The following is an 18,661-nucleotide window of genomic DNA, read 5'->3' on the forward strand; positions in this document are numbered from 1 at the left end:
CTTTTTTTGTACTCTTTTCATTGCTGGTGGTGTTCAAGGCAAGATAATGTACTCCTTGTCTGTTTCAGTAGTATAAATATTTATGAATTCTGTAACCATTAAATCTTTTCATAAAAGCACATAATTTCTGGGATTTGTGTGGAGATTCTTATGGACTAATGCATAACTAAATTTTCTTAAGACAACCATTGCATCTGTATCTACAGGTCAGTAGTATATTTTCTTGTTTGGGCAGCTTGGTAGATCCACCTTGAAATTTTGTGTCATTAGCAGTATTTGAACTTCCCCTTTTCATTGTTTGCCTTTGAGAAAAGTGCAGATAATACTAAATATGTTCTTCAAAAGGCTGGGACTCAAACCTGTGCCAAATGTTAAACATACAGATTGCTTCTGGAACTGCCACAGTAGCTTTTAATCTGTTGTGCACTGGAAGTGCTGGTCACTTCTTTCTGATTTGTAGTGGCAGCAACTGAGGAAAATACTTAGATGTAGTGACTGTGAGCTGAATCCTTGACGGGGGTGGGGGGGAAGCTATTGAGACAGCTGAAGTCTGACTTCATAGTACATTGCAGTATTTCTATGTGATTGATACTGAATTCAGTTCCTTTTCTTGCAGTTGTCACTGAAGAAGGAAATAACAGCATTTGTGTTTTGAAGGCTCTCATTGAAAACGTCTATTAGAAAATTTTGTCCAATTGCTGTAAAAATAGGATATACAACCAATTTAGTAATTTCATTTCCATGGTAATGAGCCAGAGAGTTTGAGCCTTCTCTTTAAAAAACTTGCATCCCTGTTTTGTGCTAGTGGGCTGTTGATTTCATCTTCGATTATGTATTTCACGTCGTCTTTGTGTGTTTCTTAAAAAGCTTTCTGTATTGCTTTTCTCTTTATTTTTATTTTTGTCATTCCATTCAACTTTACCTCCTACATGGAGTATAGGAAAATAAAAAACAAAGTAGAATTTAGGCTACTATAGCCCTCATGTCCCATTTTGGAACCCCATATTTTTTTTATCTTTGATAGTTCTCTTGTCTCAAGAAAAATTCCTGTGGCCCGAGTCACTTGATATGTGGCATAGCATGCAGCACAAATTTCCATGTAATGACTGGCCCACAATTGCCACCGTAATAGCTACAAATGATGATAAGAGTTCTAGCCAACAGCTTCTTACCTGAAAAACAGTAACTTTCCCTTAGACTGTCTTTTGTCAAAGAGGACACAATATTTCTCAGTATAATCAGATAAGGAAAAACTAATGCTCACAGGAAAAAACTCAGAATTGGTTCAAGTGAATTGTGCTCCTGTGGCTTACAGTTTATAAAAAAAAAGTGTATGCATGATATTTACTTTCAGTTTCTATTTCTCAAATACTCATTTTAAGCACTTAAAGCTTAATTATGAAACTATCTTTTCCAGTTGAAACAAACTGCACAGGAATAGTAATAAACCATTCTGGCCTCTGTAGAGTCTTTGCTTCAAGAAGTGCGTGGAAGATGCTATCTTAACTTGCAAGATTGTTATACTTGACAAGAGTCTGTTCTGGTTTGTGAGCACATGCAATTTTAATCTTTACATAAGGTATAGGAGGGAAAATGAGCACTTGACATGTCAGTGCTAATGGGGAAGAACAATGCACATTTCCCCCTCCTTGGATTCAGGCTTCTTAGCTCATTTATATTTTGTAATGAAATTCAAGTTGTAGGTAGTGACCTATGACAAGGTTTGAGATTTGAATTCTGATTAAGAGGCTTCTGAAACTGGAGGCCCCAGTTTTGGAATTGGTAACAAAGCCTGAGATTTGTTGATTACTTCATTCAGTTCATTCATACTTCATTCAATTATGCTTTTGTAATACCTTAAGCTTTTTCAGATTCATTAAAGTCTTTTCCTAGAATAATACCATTTGAAATTAACTCATAGTCAGTATCATAGTATTTCCAGATACCTCAGCTTGAATTTTAGAAATTGCAAAATGATCTTAATGAAGAATGCTGTAGTGCTTAGAAATAGTTAAATATTATTGCCTTTATGATGGCAGTGGTGACTAGAATACAGATAATAGATGGTAGTAAATCAAAGACATAGATTTCACTACTAAATTTGCATTCAATATGGACACAGAAAATAGGGTTCATATTTTCAGATCATCTGTTTCCCAAAGCAGCACATGAACCTGGAATTATTTTCCTAAATTACTAGCAAGAGGTTGAACTGTAAGCATGAAAGGGAAGAAAATGATTGAGTAATCATGAGAAACAAAGATACTGTAATTTTCATCAAGAATGTCTGCAATAGCCTAAGTACCTGATTTGCATTGGTTTTGTAGCTATTGCTTTTGCTGAATATGTGTTTCCAAATGTTCAAAGTAGTTTTCAGAATGACCACTCCAGTGTAGTTTCTTGCACTGTAGAAGCCAAAACAGCTGCAGAGTTCTGAATTTGGAAGAATTTAGCATTTTTTAAAACATGGTATGGTTTGGTATTCTCTCACCACCTCAAGATCAGAGGATTTGATTACACTGTAGCTGTAAAGCTGATTGATTGACCCTCCTGCTAGAAAGAGAGGCTTTGTCACTGCCTCGCTGCCCAGGGCTGCCCACTGCCAGCTTCGTCTGATGATGGAACTAGTAGTTAGGCATCTGTACACTGAGGCAGAGCAGGGATTAAATCACTTGTAGCAGTGCCTACAGCCACTATCACTGACCCAAAGCAGGGACCAGGCATGTGTGGTGTGGAGATGGCGGCACTGTTCTTTTTGGTGGAGGCATGGTCTTTGTCCAGCCATGAAGCCATACTCCAAGTGAGTAGTAGTAGAAAAATTATTTGTAGTTTGGTGGTGGGGGTGTGTGTTTATTAAAGAAAAGAAGGGATCTTTCTCCCTTTACACACAGTTCGCAGCAGTCTACCAAAGCTGGCTGGTCTCTAACGAATTTGAGTTTACTAACAGCCAGATGGTAATAAACTTGGGAATACTTTGAAGTTGCAGTGAAAAGCAGCAGGGAAATAACACTTGTTCTGCACACAGTGCAAGCCTGCTACCTGAAGCAGATGCTTGCTTCTGCATTTGAACTCATTTTAGAGAAGAGACTCATCAATGATTTTCTAAGGTCATTGAAGGTTTCTTTTAGTAAATAGATGTCTGAAGCCAGAGAGCAGCTTAGTGCATTTATTTGCCTTTGTCCATTTAGTTGTGACACCTTTACGTTTCTTTGTCACTTTGTAGTTATTTGAGGTCTAGAAACGTTTTATCGACGTTTTATTTTGAGATTTTGGTACCAGAAACCATTTATTACGAGATTTGCCTAGAACTTTCCAGAATACGTGTGTGTTCATGTTTTATTGCACTTTTGAGACATTTACACTGGCTGCATATGATTTGGATATGCCACCTCCTCTACTGTCTTTGAAAGACAGTATTTGGTTACTTCTTGCCTATTGTGCTGAATTAGGTTAAATAAAGTAGTAACCTTCAAATTGTTTACTTTGATCTTCTAGAACAATATTTATTCCATTCCCCTCCTCTCCCAAACTGTATGTTAAAAGTGCTTTGTCAAATCTCACTTTTAAAAATTTTGCTGCCTCTTCATGGTATTTTTTATTTTACTCTTACAATGGAGGTTTTTTTTTAACTGTAGGATGGCCTTACCTTTAAGCATTGAGGTTTTAGGGTTTTATCATCTTTAAGTTTCACATAATTGGTGACTGTAGGCATTATCCTGCTATGCTTACAGTCAGATCTTATAACCCAAAACACAGAAGGGACTTTATGTAAATAAATCATTTTTTTTTCTTCAGTATTGTTCTTGTTTCCTTAAGAGGCTGGTTTCTTGCTGTTTATGGCAGGCATGTTTAGAATTCAGCTACAAAACAGGTGGAGCATTTCAGAGAATACTTAGAAATACTGTGTGGCACTTAGAAGTTGTGGACCTGGTATTGGAATCATTAATTGTCACAAAAAGCACAGAACCTAACATTAGTACATAGGGTAAATGTTAAACTTGTATAATGTGAGTTCAAAACTGGGTGAATTTTTAGTCTCCAACCTTAGAGTGAGCAGTAATATTGTTGACAAGGTCTGGTTTCAGAAATTACTAGCCTTAAATCAACCAATACATAGATTTTTATGGAAAAAGTTGCAGCCCATATTCTAGGCAACACAATACCTTCTTCACAAGAACAAAAAATCTTTAATAGTACATATCGGCCTGCCAGAAACCACATAATTCTCTTCTATTTCTTCATTGTTACAGGAAGTTCATACAGAGTCTTTTCCAAAGCACCTTTCTTCATTTGTCTTAGATTGGACACTTAAAAACTAGTAGCATAAATAATCAAATATTCCAAAACACAACTTAAAAAGGATACTAATCAAATATATTTGTTCACTTTCTGCTCTAAGCTGCCAAAGACTGCACCTGTTTCTCTGCCATAGTGATACTTAAAAGGGGTAATCAAAGGTAGCTTGTGAAAAGTGAACTAGGAGGATACATCCAATTTTTTTCCCAGCTAAGTTTTTGGTTTAGTATAGTTTCTCTAATTTTGCCCAGGTACTTTGATTTCAGTGAGTTAATTTAGGTAAACATGATATAGTAAAGCATAACTTGATTTTTTTTTTTTTTAATACACAGGTTTCTACGATCCAAGAACTTGTTACTGGTTATGAAGCCTCTTTGAAAACTTGTGATCTTTTTAGTACATGTGGTAAGTTTCTATGATCTTGTATTAATTACACTGTAGATATTAATACTGTTTATGGCAGTTACCAAGAACTGTGGAATTGTTGATACTTTTTTCAAGAAAATAGCTGTAATACCTCCTAGTAAATGAGTGCATTACAGGAGATACTTGCTGAATTTGCCAAGGTTTGTTTTTTGCGTTTATTTTTTGTTTGTTTTTCAAAAGCAGTCTTCAGCCTTACTGGTTACTCTAACTTGTTCTGTTTTCTTGCAGAAAATGGAGAGAAAGAGCCTCCGACGACATTGCTTTGGGTTCAGTATTTCCTGGCACAGCACTTTGACAAACTTGGCCAGTGTTCTTTGGCCTTGGATTACATTAATTCTGCAATTGCAAGCACTCCAACATTAATAGAACTATTCTATTTAAAAGCAAAAATTTACAAGGTAAAAAGTCAATGTGGACACGTAGAGTACCTATTTCATTAAAAAAAAAAAAAACAATCCACCAGACTGGTGTGAGTGAGCAAATAGCATTGCAGTTAGCAATGGCTATGGGCATTGGTTTTCCTGTGAGTTTCTTCTTCAGCACTGTTCTGTCAGAAGGAAAATGGAAACCCTTTTGTTTGTTTCGTGAAGCAAGTCACAACTTAGAGCAAATTGTCATTCTAAAAAATTGGGGGAGGGGGGAGCGAACAATAATACTGTCTTTTGTTATTTCTGAGGGAGAAATAACAAACCTATAGATTTCAAGAGTTGGTCAATAGCAGGCTTATACTAAAAGTTAACTGTGTAATTTCTCCCTAACAGCATGTAGGTAACCTCAAGGAAGCTGCCAAATGGATGGATGAAGCACAGTCTTTGGACACTGCAGACAGATTTATCAATTCTAAATGTGCTAAATACATGCTACGAGCAAATATGGTGAAGGATGCGGAGGAGATGTGCTCTAAATTCACCAGGGTGTGTATATTGCTTTAATGAAGAGAAGTTTTGTTTGCCTCTGGCAGTTCATTTTTCATTCATGTAACTTCTGACCAGAACACAAAAATTAATTTTAGTGTCTATTTTTAAGATAATGCTTTTACACTTAGAGGCAAATAACTACTTAGAATCAGAGTGGTTTGGGTTGAAAGGGGCCTTTAAAGATCATCTAGTCCAACCCTCTGGCCATGGGCAGGGGCACCTTCCACTAAATCAAGTTGCTCAAAGCCCCATCCAACCTGACCTTGAACACTTCCAGTGATGGGGCATCCAGAACTTCTCTGGGGAACCTGTTCCAGTACCTCACCACCCCCATAAAAGATTCCTTCCTAACATCCAATCTAAACCTACCCTCTTTCAGTTAAAAACAGATTCCCCTGGTCCTGTCACTATGGACCCTGGTGAAGTGTCTCTCAAGTCTATTGACAGGCTGCAGTAAGGTCTCCCCAGAGCCTTCTCTTCTCCAGGCTGAACAACCCCAACTCTCTCAGCCTTTCTTCATAGAAGGGGTGTTCCAACCCTCTGATTTCTTGTGGCCCTTCTCTGGACCTGCTCTAACGGGTCTGTGTTGCTCTCCAGCTGGAGGCCCCAGTGCTGGGCACAGGACTCCAGCAGTACAGATCCAGTAAATACTGGAAAAATTGATTGTTCAAAGGTAGTGGTCCAGAAGCAACTACCTGCACAGGAATGTGCACTGTATTCATTATGATGTAATTTATTAATTATTAATAAATTAATTTGGACTCGAACGTTTAATTCCTTTAAGCTAGTACAGACAAAAATTTTGGTAAAAATTATCCTTAAAAGATGAGGTAAGCACTTCTGTTCAGTGTCAAACATACGGAATTTAAATTCAGATTAAAAAAGACTAGATTTCCATGTTATTTATGTAATTAAATATGAAGGCAGTTACTTGGTGGGATTTCCTGGAGCACATAAATTAATTAGACTCCTTAATTCTACTGAATTTTAGATGTGAAAACACTTGAAAGTGAATCTGAGCCTTCTAATTATTTCTGGGAACAATTGAAAACTCATCGGATATGGTTGTGGGAAGTGTTAGAGCAGGAAATACAGAACTCTAGCATAGATACCTGTGGTAAGATAGGATGAATCTGATCCTAAATAGTTACGTTGTGAGTTGAAATGGATTTCCTTCTAGTGTAAAGACCATTCTGAAAATCTGGTGTCTAGCTTTTGTGATATGTGGAACATGCTTCCGGTTTGTTAATCTAGAGCATTGAAACTATGGAGAACAAATCCAGTTATTTTTCTTGAAAAAGTGTGAAATAGAGAATTTGTTAGTCTAAATAAATGAAGTCAGATTTTAAAAACTTAGAATTATTCATCCCACATGACAAAGCAGTAAATATATTGGTGGATTTTTAAACTAGTAGATGCCACTTCACTTACCTGACAGGGTAATAAACAACAGAAACTATTTGCCAAACTTTTAAGATTTTTTTAAAGTGGTGTTTTCTGCCCACAAACTGTAAAAGACTATGTATGCAAACATGAGTTAATCTGAATCTGTTAAGACACTAAATCTTGTTGAGATAGTTTTAAATTAAAAACAATATACTATCCCTTTCTATCTTAGTGTAGTGTATCACAAGTATTATTCTTAGTTGCTGTGTGGTTATATCCATTTTCTGTTGTATTCCAAGTAGTTGAAGGATTGTTTTCTACTAATGGTTTGAAATCAGCCATAGTTGAAAGAAGCAGCTGGTAAATTATAATCGTAAGAAATGCTAATGACACTTATTTCAGGAAGGAACTTCTGCTATGGAAAACCTAAATGAGATGCAGTGTATGTGGTTCCAGACTGAATGTGCTGCAGCTTATCAAAGGCTAGGGAAGTATGGTGATGCCTTGAAAAAATGCCATGAAATAGAAAGGGTAAGTAGGTGCAAATGCCATCAATTTCTTTCCCAGTATTTATCACATACTAGTGGAGATACTTGCTGATGTAATGAGCATGGTTTTCTTTGCATATACACTTTCTAGTATAATGATTTTTTAAAAACAGGTTATACTTGTTGATTTATTGTAATAGGTAAGATGTCATCCCTAGCTACTGTAAAAAAAAATGCTTATATGAAGTGAAAAGGATTCTATATAAAATACCATGTCTCCCAACTATATGGCTGTTTGTACCTTAACTTTATGCTGTCTTTTGCCAAGTGGTTTTTTTTTTTAATCAGAACAATCACATTTCAGTTGACTTAGAGTGCTTAAATCTTTGAACAATCACATTATAGTTTTTGTTAACAAAATGAGAATTTTCTGAGTGGATTTTTTTCCTTCTGAGGTCCCCTTGGACAGTGTTGTAAGGATATTTCTGTGCCCGTTAAATATTGCCTGTAAATAACATCAGTTGTAACTTTATTCACGTCCACCTAATTAAAAAAAAATAGACAAAGCAAGGGAAGTGCATAAGAGTTGTGTGGTTTTTTCTTTCTCTTGAAGCATTTTTTTGAGATAACGGATGATCAGTTTGACTTCCACACATACTGCATGAGAAAGATGACTCTTCGTGCCTATGTAGACCTTTTGAGATTAGAAGATGGGCTTAGAAAACATGCCTTCTACTTCAAGGCTGCTCGATCAGCAATTGAAATCTACTTGAAGCTCCATGATAATCCTCTTACCAATGAAAGCAAAGAACAAGAAGTGAATTCAGGTATCTAGACCATAATGGAGGCTCATATGTGTATGACACATGTAAAAGCTTATTAAACTGAGTAAATTATGAGCTATAGAATAAATAAGAGTTGTAACATACACAATTCTTTCCTCTTTTCTGTCACCACTTGATAACTCAAAGATCATAGATAACATGCTAGAGCTTTCTTCCTCTCTGTTCTCCTCTCATCATATTGCAAAGCTAGTCCGTGAATGAACCTAGCTATAGATGGAGTGCTTGGGGAGGAGTGGCATTTCACAATATTAAAAACAAAGTAATGTAGTTCGGTTCAGCCATTTGTTCATTTAAGCAAAAAATAGATGTCATTAACATGAAACACTGGATAGATGTTGTGGGAAAGCAGTCTGAATTGTAAGAATTTAACTTTTATCTAGTGTGTTTAATTTATTACATAGTAATACCAGTTAACACATTTGATCATTTTCCATGTAACTTCAGGACCAAAGAATACGTGGATAACTGTGTGTTAGCAATATTAATATACTTAGGAAACAATTTTAAACTAGTGTTAAATGGAAAGCAGACTTTCTTAGGAGACCAGTGGGATATGGTTTGGAAATCTGAGGTTTCAATGACTAATGAGTTATGAGGTTTTTTCCTTTAAGATAAACAGTTGTGACTCCTTTTGTGGAATTGCAGCCACTGCCAGCACTGCTGTGGCTGTTGACTAAAGGGGTGAAGTTAATGTCTAGCTCTTTACAAAAGGAAGAATATTTGACGTGGTGGAAAACGTTGAACTAAACCAAAAATGCCACTTAATATTCCCAGTACAGTCTTACCTTTCATTCAGAGGTGAATAATATGTTTTTCTGTATCTGCCTATGCATAATGAAGTGCATGTAAAAAGAGGCACATTTCACAGCACAGTTCACTTGCATCTTTTTTTCACTTAAATTTGTGTCTGGATACAATGTGAGATCAGTGTGTGGCAAAGGATCCTGATAGATCTATCCTGATGTCATAGAAACTAAGGTGAGGAGAAATCTCAGTCGTTACGTTGGTTCACTTGCATGCTGTGCACTGGGCTTCAGTAGGCCCATCCACAGGGGGAGACAGCACTCTATGAATGGGGTAAAAAGAACACTTGCCTCTCCTTGCTTCATATCTGTCTGATAGTTGGCCCCAGCAGGGAGGTCATGGTCCCATAGCCACAAAATAAGACCTTCTAGTCTGTCAGTAGTCCATTTGTCTGTTCTTTGCCACATTATTAGCAGTGAAACACCACAGTAAACAGAGTGGAAATTACAATATTATTCTGGCCAGACTGGTCAGGTCAGTGGGACAGCAGGGAAAGAAAAAGAAGGATGAATGGAAAGGCTGAAGGCTCCTCACTTTTATGTGAACTTGTAGGAAGCCATGCTTTGTGCGTTCTGCTTTTCAGAACTGTTACACCTTCTTGGTTTATTGAAATGCTAGTCCAGCCTAAAAATCTGACACCTTAAGCAGCCTGAAGATTCATATAATGGTCCTGCTAATACATACCAGAATAATGTGCCTCTCCTCACTCCAAACAATATCAGTTTTTTGCTTGTATCCACTTAGCTATCCCATGGCATTTGCGGAAAATCAATGCAATTATCATGGCTATATGTTGTTCACACACTATTGAAAGAGCAACCCTGTTTTAAGATAGAATGTAAACCCATCTGGATGTTTCTAGTTAGCATTTGAAGGAAACTGAGCTACAGTTGATATGGGAGCTTAATATTACCCTTGAAAACTGTTGTCTGTTTTCTAAGGTAAAACCTATCATACGTGCAACAAATTTGTGTAGTTAACCTTTCAAACTTGAAGTTTCTGTAACTACGTAAGGGAAAATAGGCAAGAACAAGTGTTGTATAATGCTGTAAATAGAAATCCAGTAGTAATGTTTGGCTGTATAGTGATTATAGTCTGGAAGTGCTGGTGTTTAATGGAAATCACTGTAAAAGTATGCCATTTTGATATGGGGGAGGAGCGTAGTAGCATGTCAGTGTTGTTAAAAGAAAAACAAGATTTTTAATTAAATACTTGCTTAATATAAGTTATCTGTTTGTTACCTTAATCCGTAGAAAATCTATCAGCCAAAGAATTGAAGAAGATGCTTAGCAAGCAAAGAAGAGCACAGAAGAAAGCAAAGCTTGAAGAGGAAAGAAAACATGCAGAAAGAGAGCGACAACAAAAGAATCAAAAGAAGAAGCGAGATGAAGAGGAGGAGGAAACTAGTGGACCCAGGGAAGAGCTAGTTCCTGAAAAACTGGAAAGGGTTAGCATGGTCTTTCATGTTACATTCATGTGATTATCATAAACCTATAAGGCAGGATTACTCTCAGGTTCTAAAAGAATCCAGGGTTCTTTATAAAACCATTTTTGTGTGCAAAGATACTTTTTTGAGGTCTGTCTTTACTTACATAAAGTAGTATTTTGCCTCTAAATCAAAGTTCTGTATTAGTGTTGTTGTTTTCTTTAAATACTGTTTTTTCAAACAGTAGGCCATCCTTCATTAAAATAGATACTGAACTAAAACATGGTTCTTGCCTGAAAAACTCTGGTTTTCATACAGTGAATAGAGGAAAACTAACAAACATGATTGCAGTTCACAAAATTTGAAGACATGAGGCAGTGTTTCTCCAAGCTCAAAGAACTATCTCCTTTGTCACAGATAGCAAGCTTTAAGTTGAAGTTCAAGCTGAAGCTATATGTATTTATAGCTGGTTGTATTTAATTGTTTTGTAAATGCTAAGTTACAACACAGAGTACATTATGTAAGCAGTGCCAGAGTTAGCAACGGCGCTGTCTTTGTCAACATGGAATCATGAGTTAAGTACTAAATATTGTTGTTCAAATAAAAATATTATGGTTCAGTTTCATTCAGAAAGCTATGTACAGTTCACCTTTGGCCTCTTATTTAAATGCTCCAAGTAACAAACTATCCCTGGTGGTTTTTCTTTTGCATTTATTTTAAGCTTTAAACTTCACTGTGTTTTTATTAAAACAGGTAGAAAATCCATTAGAAGAAGCCATTAAGTTCCTTATACCACTTAAGAATCTTATTGGAGATGAAATAGAGACACATTTATTAGCATTTGAAATATACTTTAGAAAAGGTAAAGTACCACATAATTCTGTTTTTTTTTTTTTTTTTTTCTCTACAAAATTCTTCACTGTAGTCTGTGTTATCTGAGCATGGTCTAAAATGGTCCGGAATAGCTGTTTACTTGACTGAAGCTGGGGTTTGCATCATATCCAGTAGAAATTGGGGAAATAGCAATTCTGTTTAGCCAGCCACCCTTAAAAAAAACCTAAGAGCAAAGAAAGTTGTAGCATATACTAATAAATGCTGTAGAAAGATATTTGCAGTGTGATCTTTAATTATCCTGAGGAAAACAAAACCAAGCAGATAGTAACATCATCTATGCAGCATTTCCAAAGTGCGAGCAGCAGGCATTTCTATTGTATTAAGCTATTTGGATGGGAAGAATAAATCTCCTTTCTAATTCTGTGTAGACATTGGTGTTTCTAATGTTTGTACTAGATCTACTAAAGAAAACAGTAGTTGAGAAATAGTTCTGTGTTCTTAATCTTGGTATGTTTTTGTTTTTTCTCCTTCCCACAGGAAAGTTTCTGTTAATGTTACAGTCTGTCAAAAGAGCTTTTGCAATCAACAGTAATAACCCATGGCTACATGAGTGCTTGATTAAATTCTCTAAAGCGGGTATGTGTGTAGTATGTACAAATGTATGTATAAAGATACAGGAAGTTACATTGTACAAGGACATAACTACATATTTGTGCGACTTACAAATACTCTTGAAACACACAGATAGAAAGAAAAAAACCTATGTTTTCCATGGTAATCCCAAGGAAACACAGGCTGTGCTCTGCAGGCTACTGTGTGTTTATTACATTATACTCCTCCTCCATTAATCCACCAGGTGGACCAAATAACTGACTTTAGATAGGTTTCAGAGGAGTAGGTGTTCAAAAGATCATTGAAATTCTTAAGTTTTAGTAAGTGGCAGATATGGGAGAAAGATTTTGATTGAAGCCAAGTATACATTGTGGACTTGCAGCAGAAAATTTCTATGACAAAGCACCCTTTCTGGGTGTTTCAACTATGCATTGGTAATGCTTATGTTGACCTGGTCTGAACTGAAATTTGTGTTTCTTTATGTGGCCGTATTTTAAAAATGGAAGTTTTACAAGTGATGTTCATGGTTTCACACTGCTTTCTGTTGTTGTTTAAATGGCTTTTTTTGCTTCTCTCCTTCTCTCTTCTAGTATCTGACCATAGTAACCTCCCAGAAATTGTGAGCAAGGTCCTAACACAAGAAATGCAGAAAATCTTTGTTAATAAAAACTTGGAAAGTTTTAATGAAGAATTTCTCAAACACAATGCTACCTCCATTCAGCACCAGCTGTCAGGTTTGTTTTAACTTTTCAATGCTCTTGAAAAGGAGATGACCTGAGTGATTTAAATCTAGACTCTTTATCTGCAGTCTGTAATACATAAATTCCAGTGAGGCAGAAATTCACATGCTTACATTTTTTTTCTGCCCGCTTTTACCATGTTAAACCTCATTCATTTTTTTACTAGATGCATAAGGATCCTGCTTCTTATCTCCAAAAAGGGCAATCAAACCACCACAGATAATCAAGTATGGAAACACTGTCATCCCTCCTGTTGCAGCTTCTTGTTTTGAAATTATTAGAAAATATAACACAAAACCCTATATATTAGAGCAGTGCTATTCCCTGTTTTCTTGCCAGCTGGAATGTCTCTGTTCCTACTCATAGCTGTGTCACACAGCAAAAGCATCAATGAAAATATCATGACAAACTTGTTATACTACTTTTGCCTTTTTGCTTCATGGTCAACAAAAAAATGTTGAAATACGACACTCAATGCTGTTTGTATAGAAGACCTACAAGTAACTGCTGGAATTAAGTCAAAGGAAGCTGGAATTTAAATTTGTCGTGTCTGCTGAGCACAGGAAGTCTTGGAATAAAAATTAGTGTCACCTGAGGAGGAGAAAATAAAACACCTCTCCAGCAGTTAGGAAGCAAAAATAAGAGTAGATTTATCAGGTACTTAGAGCAGTACCTGTCTCACCTAGTTTGTAGCAGTTACCCCAGGCCTGCGCAGAATCACTGGAGAAACTTTGCTTCAGCTTCACCTCTTAAAAGAAGGTTAGGTAACTCACCCCAAACTTAGAAAAGCCTCTGAAAGATCCCTGTTTCAGGACAGCATCTTGAGAGATACACTTGCACCCATTTCCTGTGAGCAGGCTCAAGATTTAGGAAGTCAGGTACAGAGATCTCAGCAGGCAGTTGCACAGTGGTGGCACCCATGTTAGAGAGATCTTAGGGACCTCTTTGAAGAAGGTGAGTCTATTGACGTTCAGTGGAGGTGGGGGGCATAAATGTGTAAAAGCCCCTTAGGATCAAGCGGTAGACTTTAGAGAACATTTGATCACTGTGATCCAAGAATATATCAATTTACAGTGGGGACAAACGTGGGATTAGGATTTGGAAATGAAATCAGGAGTTAAGTAACTGTAGGCGTGTCCTTGGTAGCTTTAGGTCTTCACTTGTTTCAGTTGTCTTTTATGCTGAAACAGGTTTGAAGTGATTCGACTTACCTACTTTACAACGTAGATCTTCTTAAACTGCCACCTTTAATTCAAGTTTGAAAATGTAGAGGTCTGAAAGACCTAAACTTGAAGTCTGAGAGTGCAAGTGAGTGTTCTCTTAGCTTAAAATAATTACTTGTGGAAAAAAAAAAACCCACAAACCAACCAACCAAAAACCTGCAGAATTTTAATTTCTTTTCAATTTCTGTACCATAGCCTCCCTGACTTCAAACAAATGTAACTATGTTAAGTTTAGTAAGTTCTTTAACAATGATGACTCAACCCCGAATATATTTTCTAGCAGTTTTTCTGACACCTTCTGGATACAGAAAGCAGTAAGAATTAGGAAACTTTAATTAGGAAAATGAATATAATAATTGGAGAAATGACCAAGAGGAGACAGTACACTCAGAATGAGGGGTTTAAACTTTTTCAGTAACATGATTTCTTATGATTTTTGTTCTTTGTAGTAGATTATGTAGTGAGATGTCTGGACTTCAGGAAAAGGAAAGTATATGAAATGCCTACATGTTCATGAAGATGAGATTTTAAATCAGGGCAGCTGTGATGTGAGAGGAGTAACACAGTATTTCACAGAGGTGCCCAGACCACTTTTGATTAAACTGTTCATGGTCCAAGAATCAGCACAGTTAGGTTCATGCAATATCTTACTTCTCACCAGTGTAGTCTAGTCCAGGCAAATCACCGAACTTGCATTATGCTTTCCTTGGACCCAAGCTATTTCGCTCAGCTCCAGGTGCCTAGCCCAGTGTGTCCGTCCTTTCTGCCATACAGATATGTGATGGTCTGAATCTTTTTCTGGGCTGTGTTCCACAATTGTTCTGTAATTGTATAGCTCGCTCACCTCCAGGACTTTTCAAAAGAATTCAAAGTATCTCTGGGAAAATGTCTTTTAATCTCTTCTACCTTTGTAGGGTGCATTTCATTTAGTCTGCTGATTTGAAGGGCTCAGTTATCAATGTACTCTTTATGTGTATTTCTTGACTGAAGTGAGGCATTTCACTATTCCAGCAGCAGATCTCCTGTGTTAATCAATCCTTATGCTTCTAATAAATTTCAGAATAGCTTTAGTTTCATTAGTTTTAAGTTATAAGTAAGGGAGGAAAATACGTGGTTTTTTTTTTTTTTTTTATAAAACTTGGAAGTAGTCCTAATTCACATTGTTCTGTAAGTTTTTGGATTCTGTGTTGATATATGCAGTATTGCATTTAGGAACGCTGTTACCTAAACCTTGTGTTCTTTCTTGTGATAAGGTGCCAAGATGATGTATTTCCTGGACAAATCAAGACAAGAAAAAGCAATTGCTGTTGCTACTAGATTGGATAAAAACATGAGAGACAGAAATGTGAAGGTAAAAGATAACAGTATTTAAAGAAAAAATCTGTGGGATCTGAAATAACATGTACTTAACTGCAGGACATATCATAATTTATGTATTTATCCGGTATATGAAGCAAGGTTTCAATTTTTTGCTTACACAACTATAAGATACCTGAACACCAACAGAGAACCTGTGTTTACTCATATCAGTATTTGACAGTACATCTTCTTAGTAATAAACCAATTGTAAATCACACTTACTAACTGTCACTTTTGTTTCTTTAGACGTTAACAAAGGTTTTTGAGGCACTGCTTGATGGCAGTTTTGGAAGCTGCCACACTCAATGTGAAGAATATCAAGCAGCATGTCATAAACTGTTTCCTTTTACGTCTGCCTTCATGCCCGCCACAAACGAGGACGATAGCAGTATTGCATCTGTGAACCACACAGCCATTAACCATGATTTGCTGTCGAATGAAATTTGAAGTGGTGTGTGCGAGCCTGCGTGTGTGTGTGTACCTACATGCACGCGTGCACACACAACTCTGACTCATTACGTGCTGGCTGGATACAGATCAGGGTTACTTTTCCAGGTTGTATTTTAATATCTTCAACAGGTATAAAACAAAATATTTGGATAGTTATATGAAATGGAGTATGCTATCAGGTTTTTTCTCCCAACAAAAACTGCCAATATTTATGTAAATGTTATCTTTAATCAGCTTTTTCATGTTTATACTTGTACAGTTTTAAGTCTTTTAATAATCCATCAGCCCTCCCTCACAAAAAATATGGATGTTAAAGACTGCTTTCACGTAAGTGTCATTACATATGCAGATAAATGTCATCATATCTTGTTAATAAATTATCATTTGAGCGTTTTTAGCAGATTAAGTCTGAAGTGCAGCTTAAATTGCCCTCTCTGTCTTTTACTGTTCTTTAGGGTTTTTTCTGGGTTTGTTTCATGTTTGGTTTTTTTTTTTAATTTTATTTTTATCTTTGGTCAGTTTGGTTTCTTTTGAAGCACAGTGGTGATGGAAACATTGGGGGTTTGCATGTTTTTGTCAGGTGTGTGTCTTATATGGAACCGGTGTTGATGGATATGAAGATTAGGTTGGGGGCTGCGGGGGGGAACAAACCAAATACTCAAGGCTTTTTGAGAACTATTCTATCTCCTTTGTGTTCCATAGCTATTATTTCCTTAAGTTTATGGTCAGTTTAACATTTTAGAGTATCATGAGGCAATTCCCTGTGAAAAGACAATGAATTTGATACTGTTGCTTGTCTTTTGTTCCATCTTCTCCTTCTTCTTCTGTCTTCTGGTTTCTCCCCATCTGTTCATCTACTGACACTTAATTTGAAAAAGCTGCTCCAATTTTGGGCAAATGCAGATGGTACAGTAACAGGGAATACGGTTCTTTACATCACAAAAACTCACTGTTAAGTTTACTGTATCCGTTAAAAGTCTTAGTTGTCCACTTACGGCCAATACCCCAGTACTTTTTATGCCGAAATACTATTGCTTTAGGTGCTGCAAAGCAAATAGTATGTGAGGAGTACATTTTACATTTTAAAAACTATATAAGGGAGCACAAAGAGGCAGACTATGAGTCATAATGAACCTTTTTCTTACTTCGTATTCTGGTGCATTAACTATTAAATATACAACCCATCCAAATGGAAGTCTCAATCTAATATACCTATTTAAAGCTTAGTATTGCTGGACAAAATGGCTACATATGACAGCTTTACATTCTATAAGAACTGCTATCAAAACATAACTATACTGTGTCTTGTACGGCAAATCCGTTTTCTGGAAACTATAACGGAATCATCCAGTCTTGGTTTGTTTTTATTTCACTGCAATGTAAATAATTTCAGTAATATTAACTAGCCCCTCAAAGGCAAATGTAAGTTCATGAAGAGGGGATTTTATTAAGACAAATAAACTGTTCTAATTAAAATTCTCCTTTGTGTGTCATCTGTTTAGATTCAAAACTGTTAAATGGAAAACTCACTGTAAAATATTGCCAACATATGTTATGCTGTAATAAATTATTTTGTACACACTTGTCTTTGGTTTGGAGTTTTTGCTTATTTATGGACATCAAACTTCAGCCAATCACATGCACTAGTTTTTTTCCCATTCGGTTGCAACATTCACTGGTTTTACGTGAACACTGTAAGTAAGGGGGGAAAAAAAACGGTTTAGTACATTGAGACGTACCTCTCTCTAATAACATACTACCTCAAGAAATACGGCAAGATGTATTCACCATGTGCCTTTTGCTGTGGAGCAAGTTGCTTCAAGGTGTCTCAGGCAAGAGGAGGAAGTTGACCATAATGGGGCTGGTTTAGCTCAGCACTGCCCTAGAGGTACTCTATCAGCACACGTAAGGTAGAGACATGAAGTGGTATAGAGGTCTTCTGTCTTTGGTAGTGAGGACACTTCTGTGGCTAGAGATTTAATCTAGGCCTTCAAAAGAAGGCTGCAGTGCTGGAACTGCTCATCCAGTCCTCAGGCATCAGTTTAGCTTGAAACTTCAAATCAGATTTTGACCAGTCTAATTTTGGGTGGTTAATGAATTGATCAAGCGTGTCACTGGGTAGCATTTGCACCTCTTGGGATTCACCACCAGTGGATCAAATGATGAGCCATTGTTGCTTGTGATTTATCTATGCTGACTAGCTGGGTGTCACAACGCTGCCCCTCCTTTGGTGGCAGCAACCTGCCTGTAAGGCTGGGCATCACCATCCAGATCTGCTGCAGCTGTGGCTGTGCCTTTACTCAAGGCCTGTGAAATAGTTCCAGGAGGAGCTGAAAAAAGCAGTGCTGCTGCCACTGCTAAATGTGTAACTAACTCGTGGAGCATGTACACAGCAGGGAGGCATGGGCACTGTTCTGGCCTTAATTTGGGTTAGCTGTGTTTTCTGCCATCTGTAACATGTTCTACAGCTGTGGGCTCATACAGGACCTATGTGATTACATTAAGTATCCTGCTGTGGTGTGTATATATAGGTTGGTTAGGGTTCATTTGCTCATTACCAATCTTAGCAAAACCTTCAAAATGCCTCATGTAGTCTGGATGTAAAACTACCGATGCACTAATTTTGATTGCTTTATATTACAGGAAATAGTTTTACTTACTTGACTTGTTTTCTACAGCCTGGAAAACCTTTTGATTTGAGCTGTTCTGTTGTGGGCTTCCTTATAAGTCCCTGTCTTTTATCCCCACACAAATCAAATAATTGCATTAGCAATGTAAAGAACTGACTGCCCCAGCACCCAGTCTCATGTGGGGTCCTGCGGTACCACTGTCATCTCACACGAGTGCCCCGTCTT

At 36.9% G+C, this 18,661-nt stretch overlaps 1 protein-coding gene across 1 annotated transcript in view; it reads left to right on the forward strand.

The window, feature by feature from the left end:
• Window positions 1-16,211, forward strand: part of NAA16 (N(alpha)-acetyltransferase 16, NatA auxiliary subunit) — a 57,000-nt gene extending 40,789 nt beyond the window's left edge. Inside the window, exons 9-19 of the mRNA XM_010144567.1 lie at window positions 4,629-4,701; window positions 4,951-5,120; window positions 5,484-5,636; window positions 7,428-7,556; window positions 8,127-8,340; window positions 10,416-10,609; window positions 11,342-11,450; window positions 11,960-12,058; window positions 12,625-12,768; window positions 15,251-15,348; window positions 15,603-16,211. Coding sequence (XP_010142869.1) covers window positions 4,629-4,701; window positions 4,951-5,120; window positions 5,484-5,636; window positions 7,428-7,556; window positions 8,127-8,340; window positions 10,416-10,609; window positions 11,342-11,450; window positions 11,960-12,058; window positions 12,625-12,768; window positions 15,251-15,348; window positions 15,603-15,803 — 1,584 coding nt within the window. The 3' untranslated portion in view covers window positions 15,804-16,211. The remainder of the gene's footprint in view (window positions 1-4,628; window positions 4,702-4,950; window positions 5,121-5,483; window positions 5,637-7,427; window positions 7,557-8,126; window positions 8,341-10,415; window positions 10,610-11,341; window positions 11,451-11,959; window positions 12,059-12,624; window positions 12,769-15,250; window positions 15,349-15,602) is intronic.
• Window positions 16,212-18,661: the final 2,450 nt, after the last annotated feature.

This window comes from Buceros rhinoceros, unplaced genomic scaffold (genome assembly GCF_000710305.1).
Source record: "Buceros rhinoceros silvestris isolate BGI_N320 unplaced genomic scaffold, ASM71030v1 scaffold11101, whole genome shotgun sequence".
NCBI lineage: Eukaryota > Metazoa > Chordata > Aves > Bucerotiformes > Bucerotidae > Buceros > Buceros rhinoceros.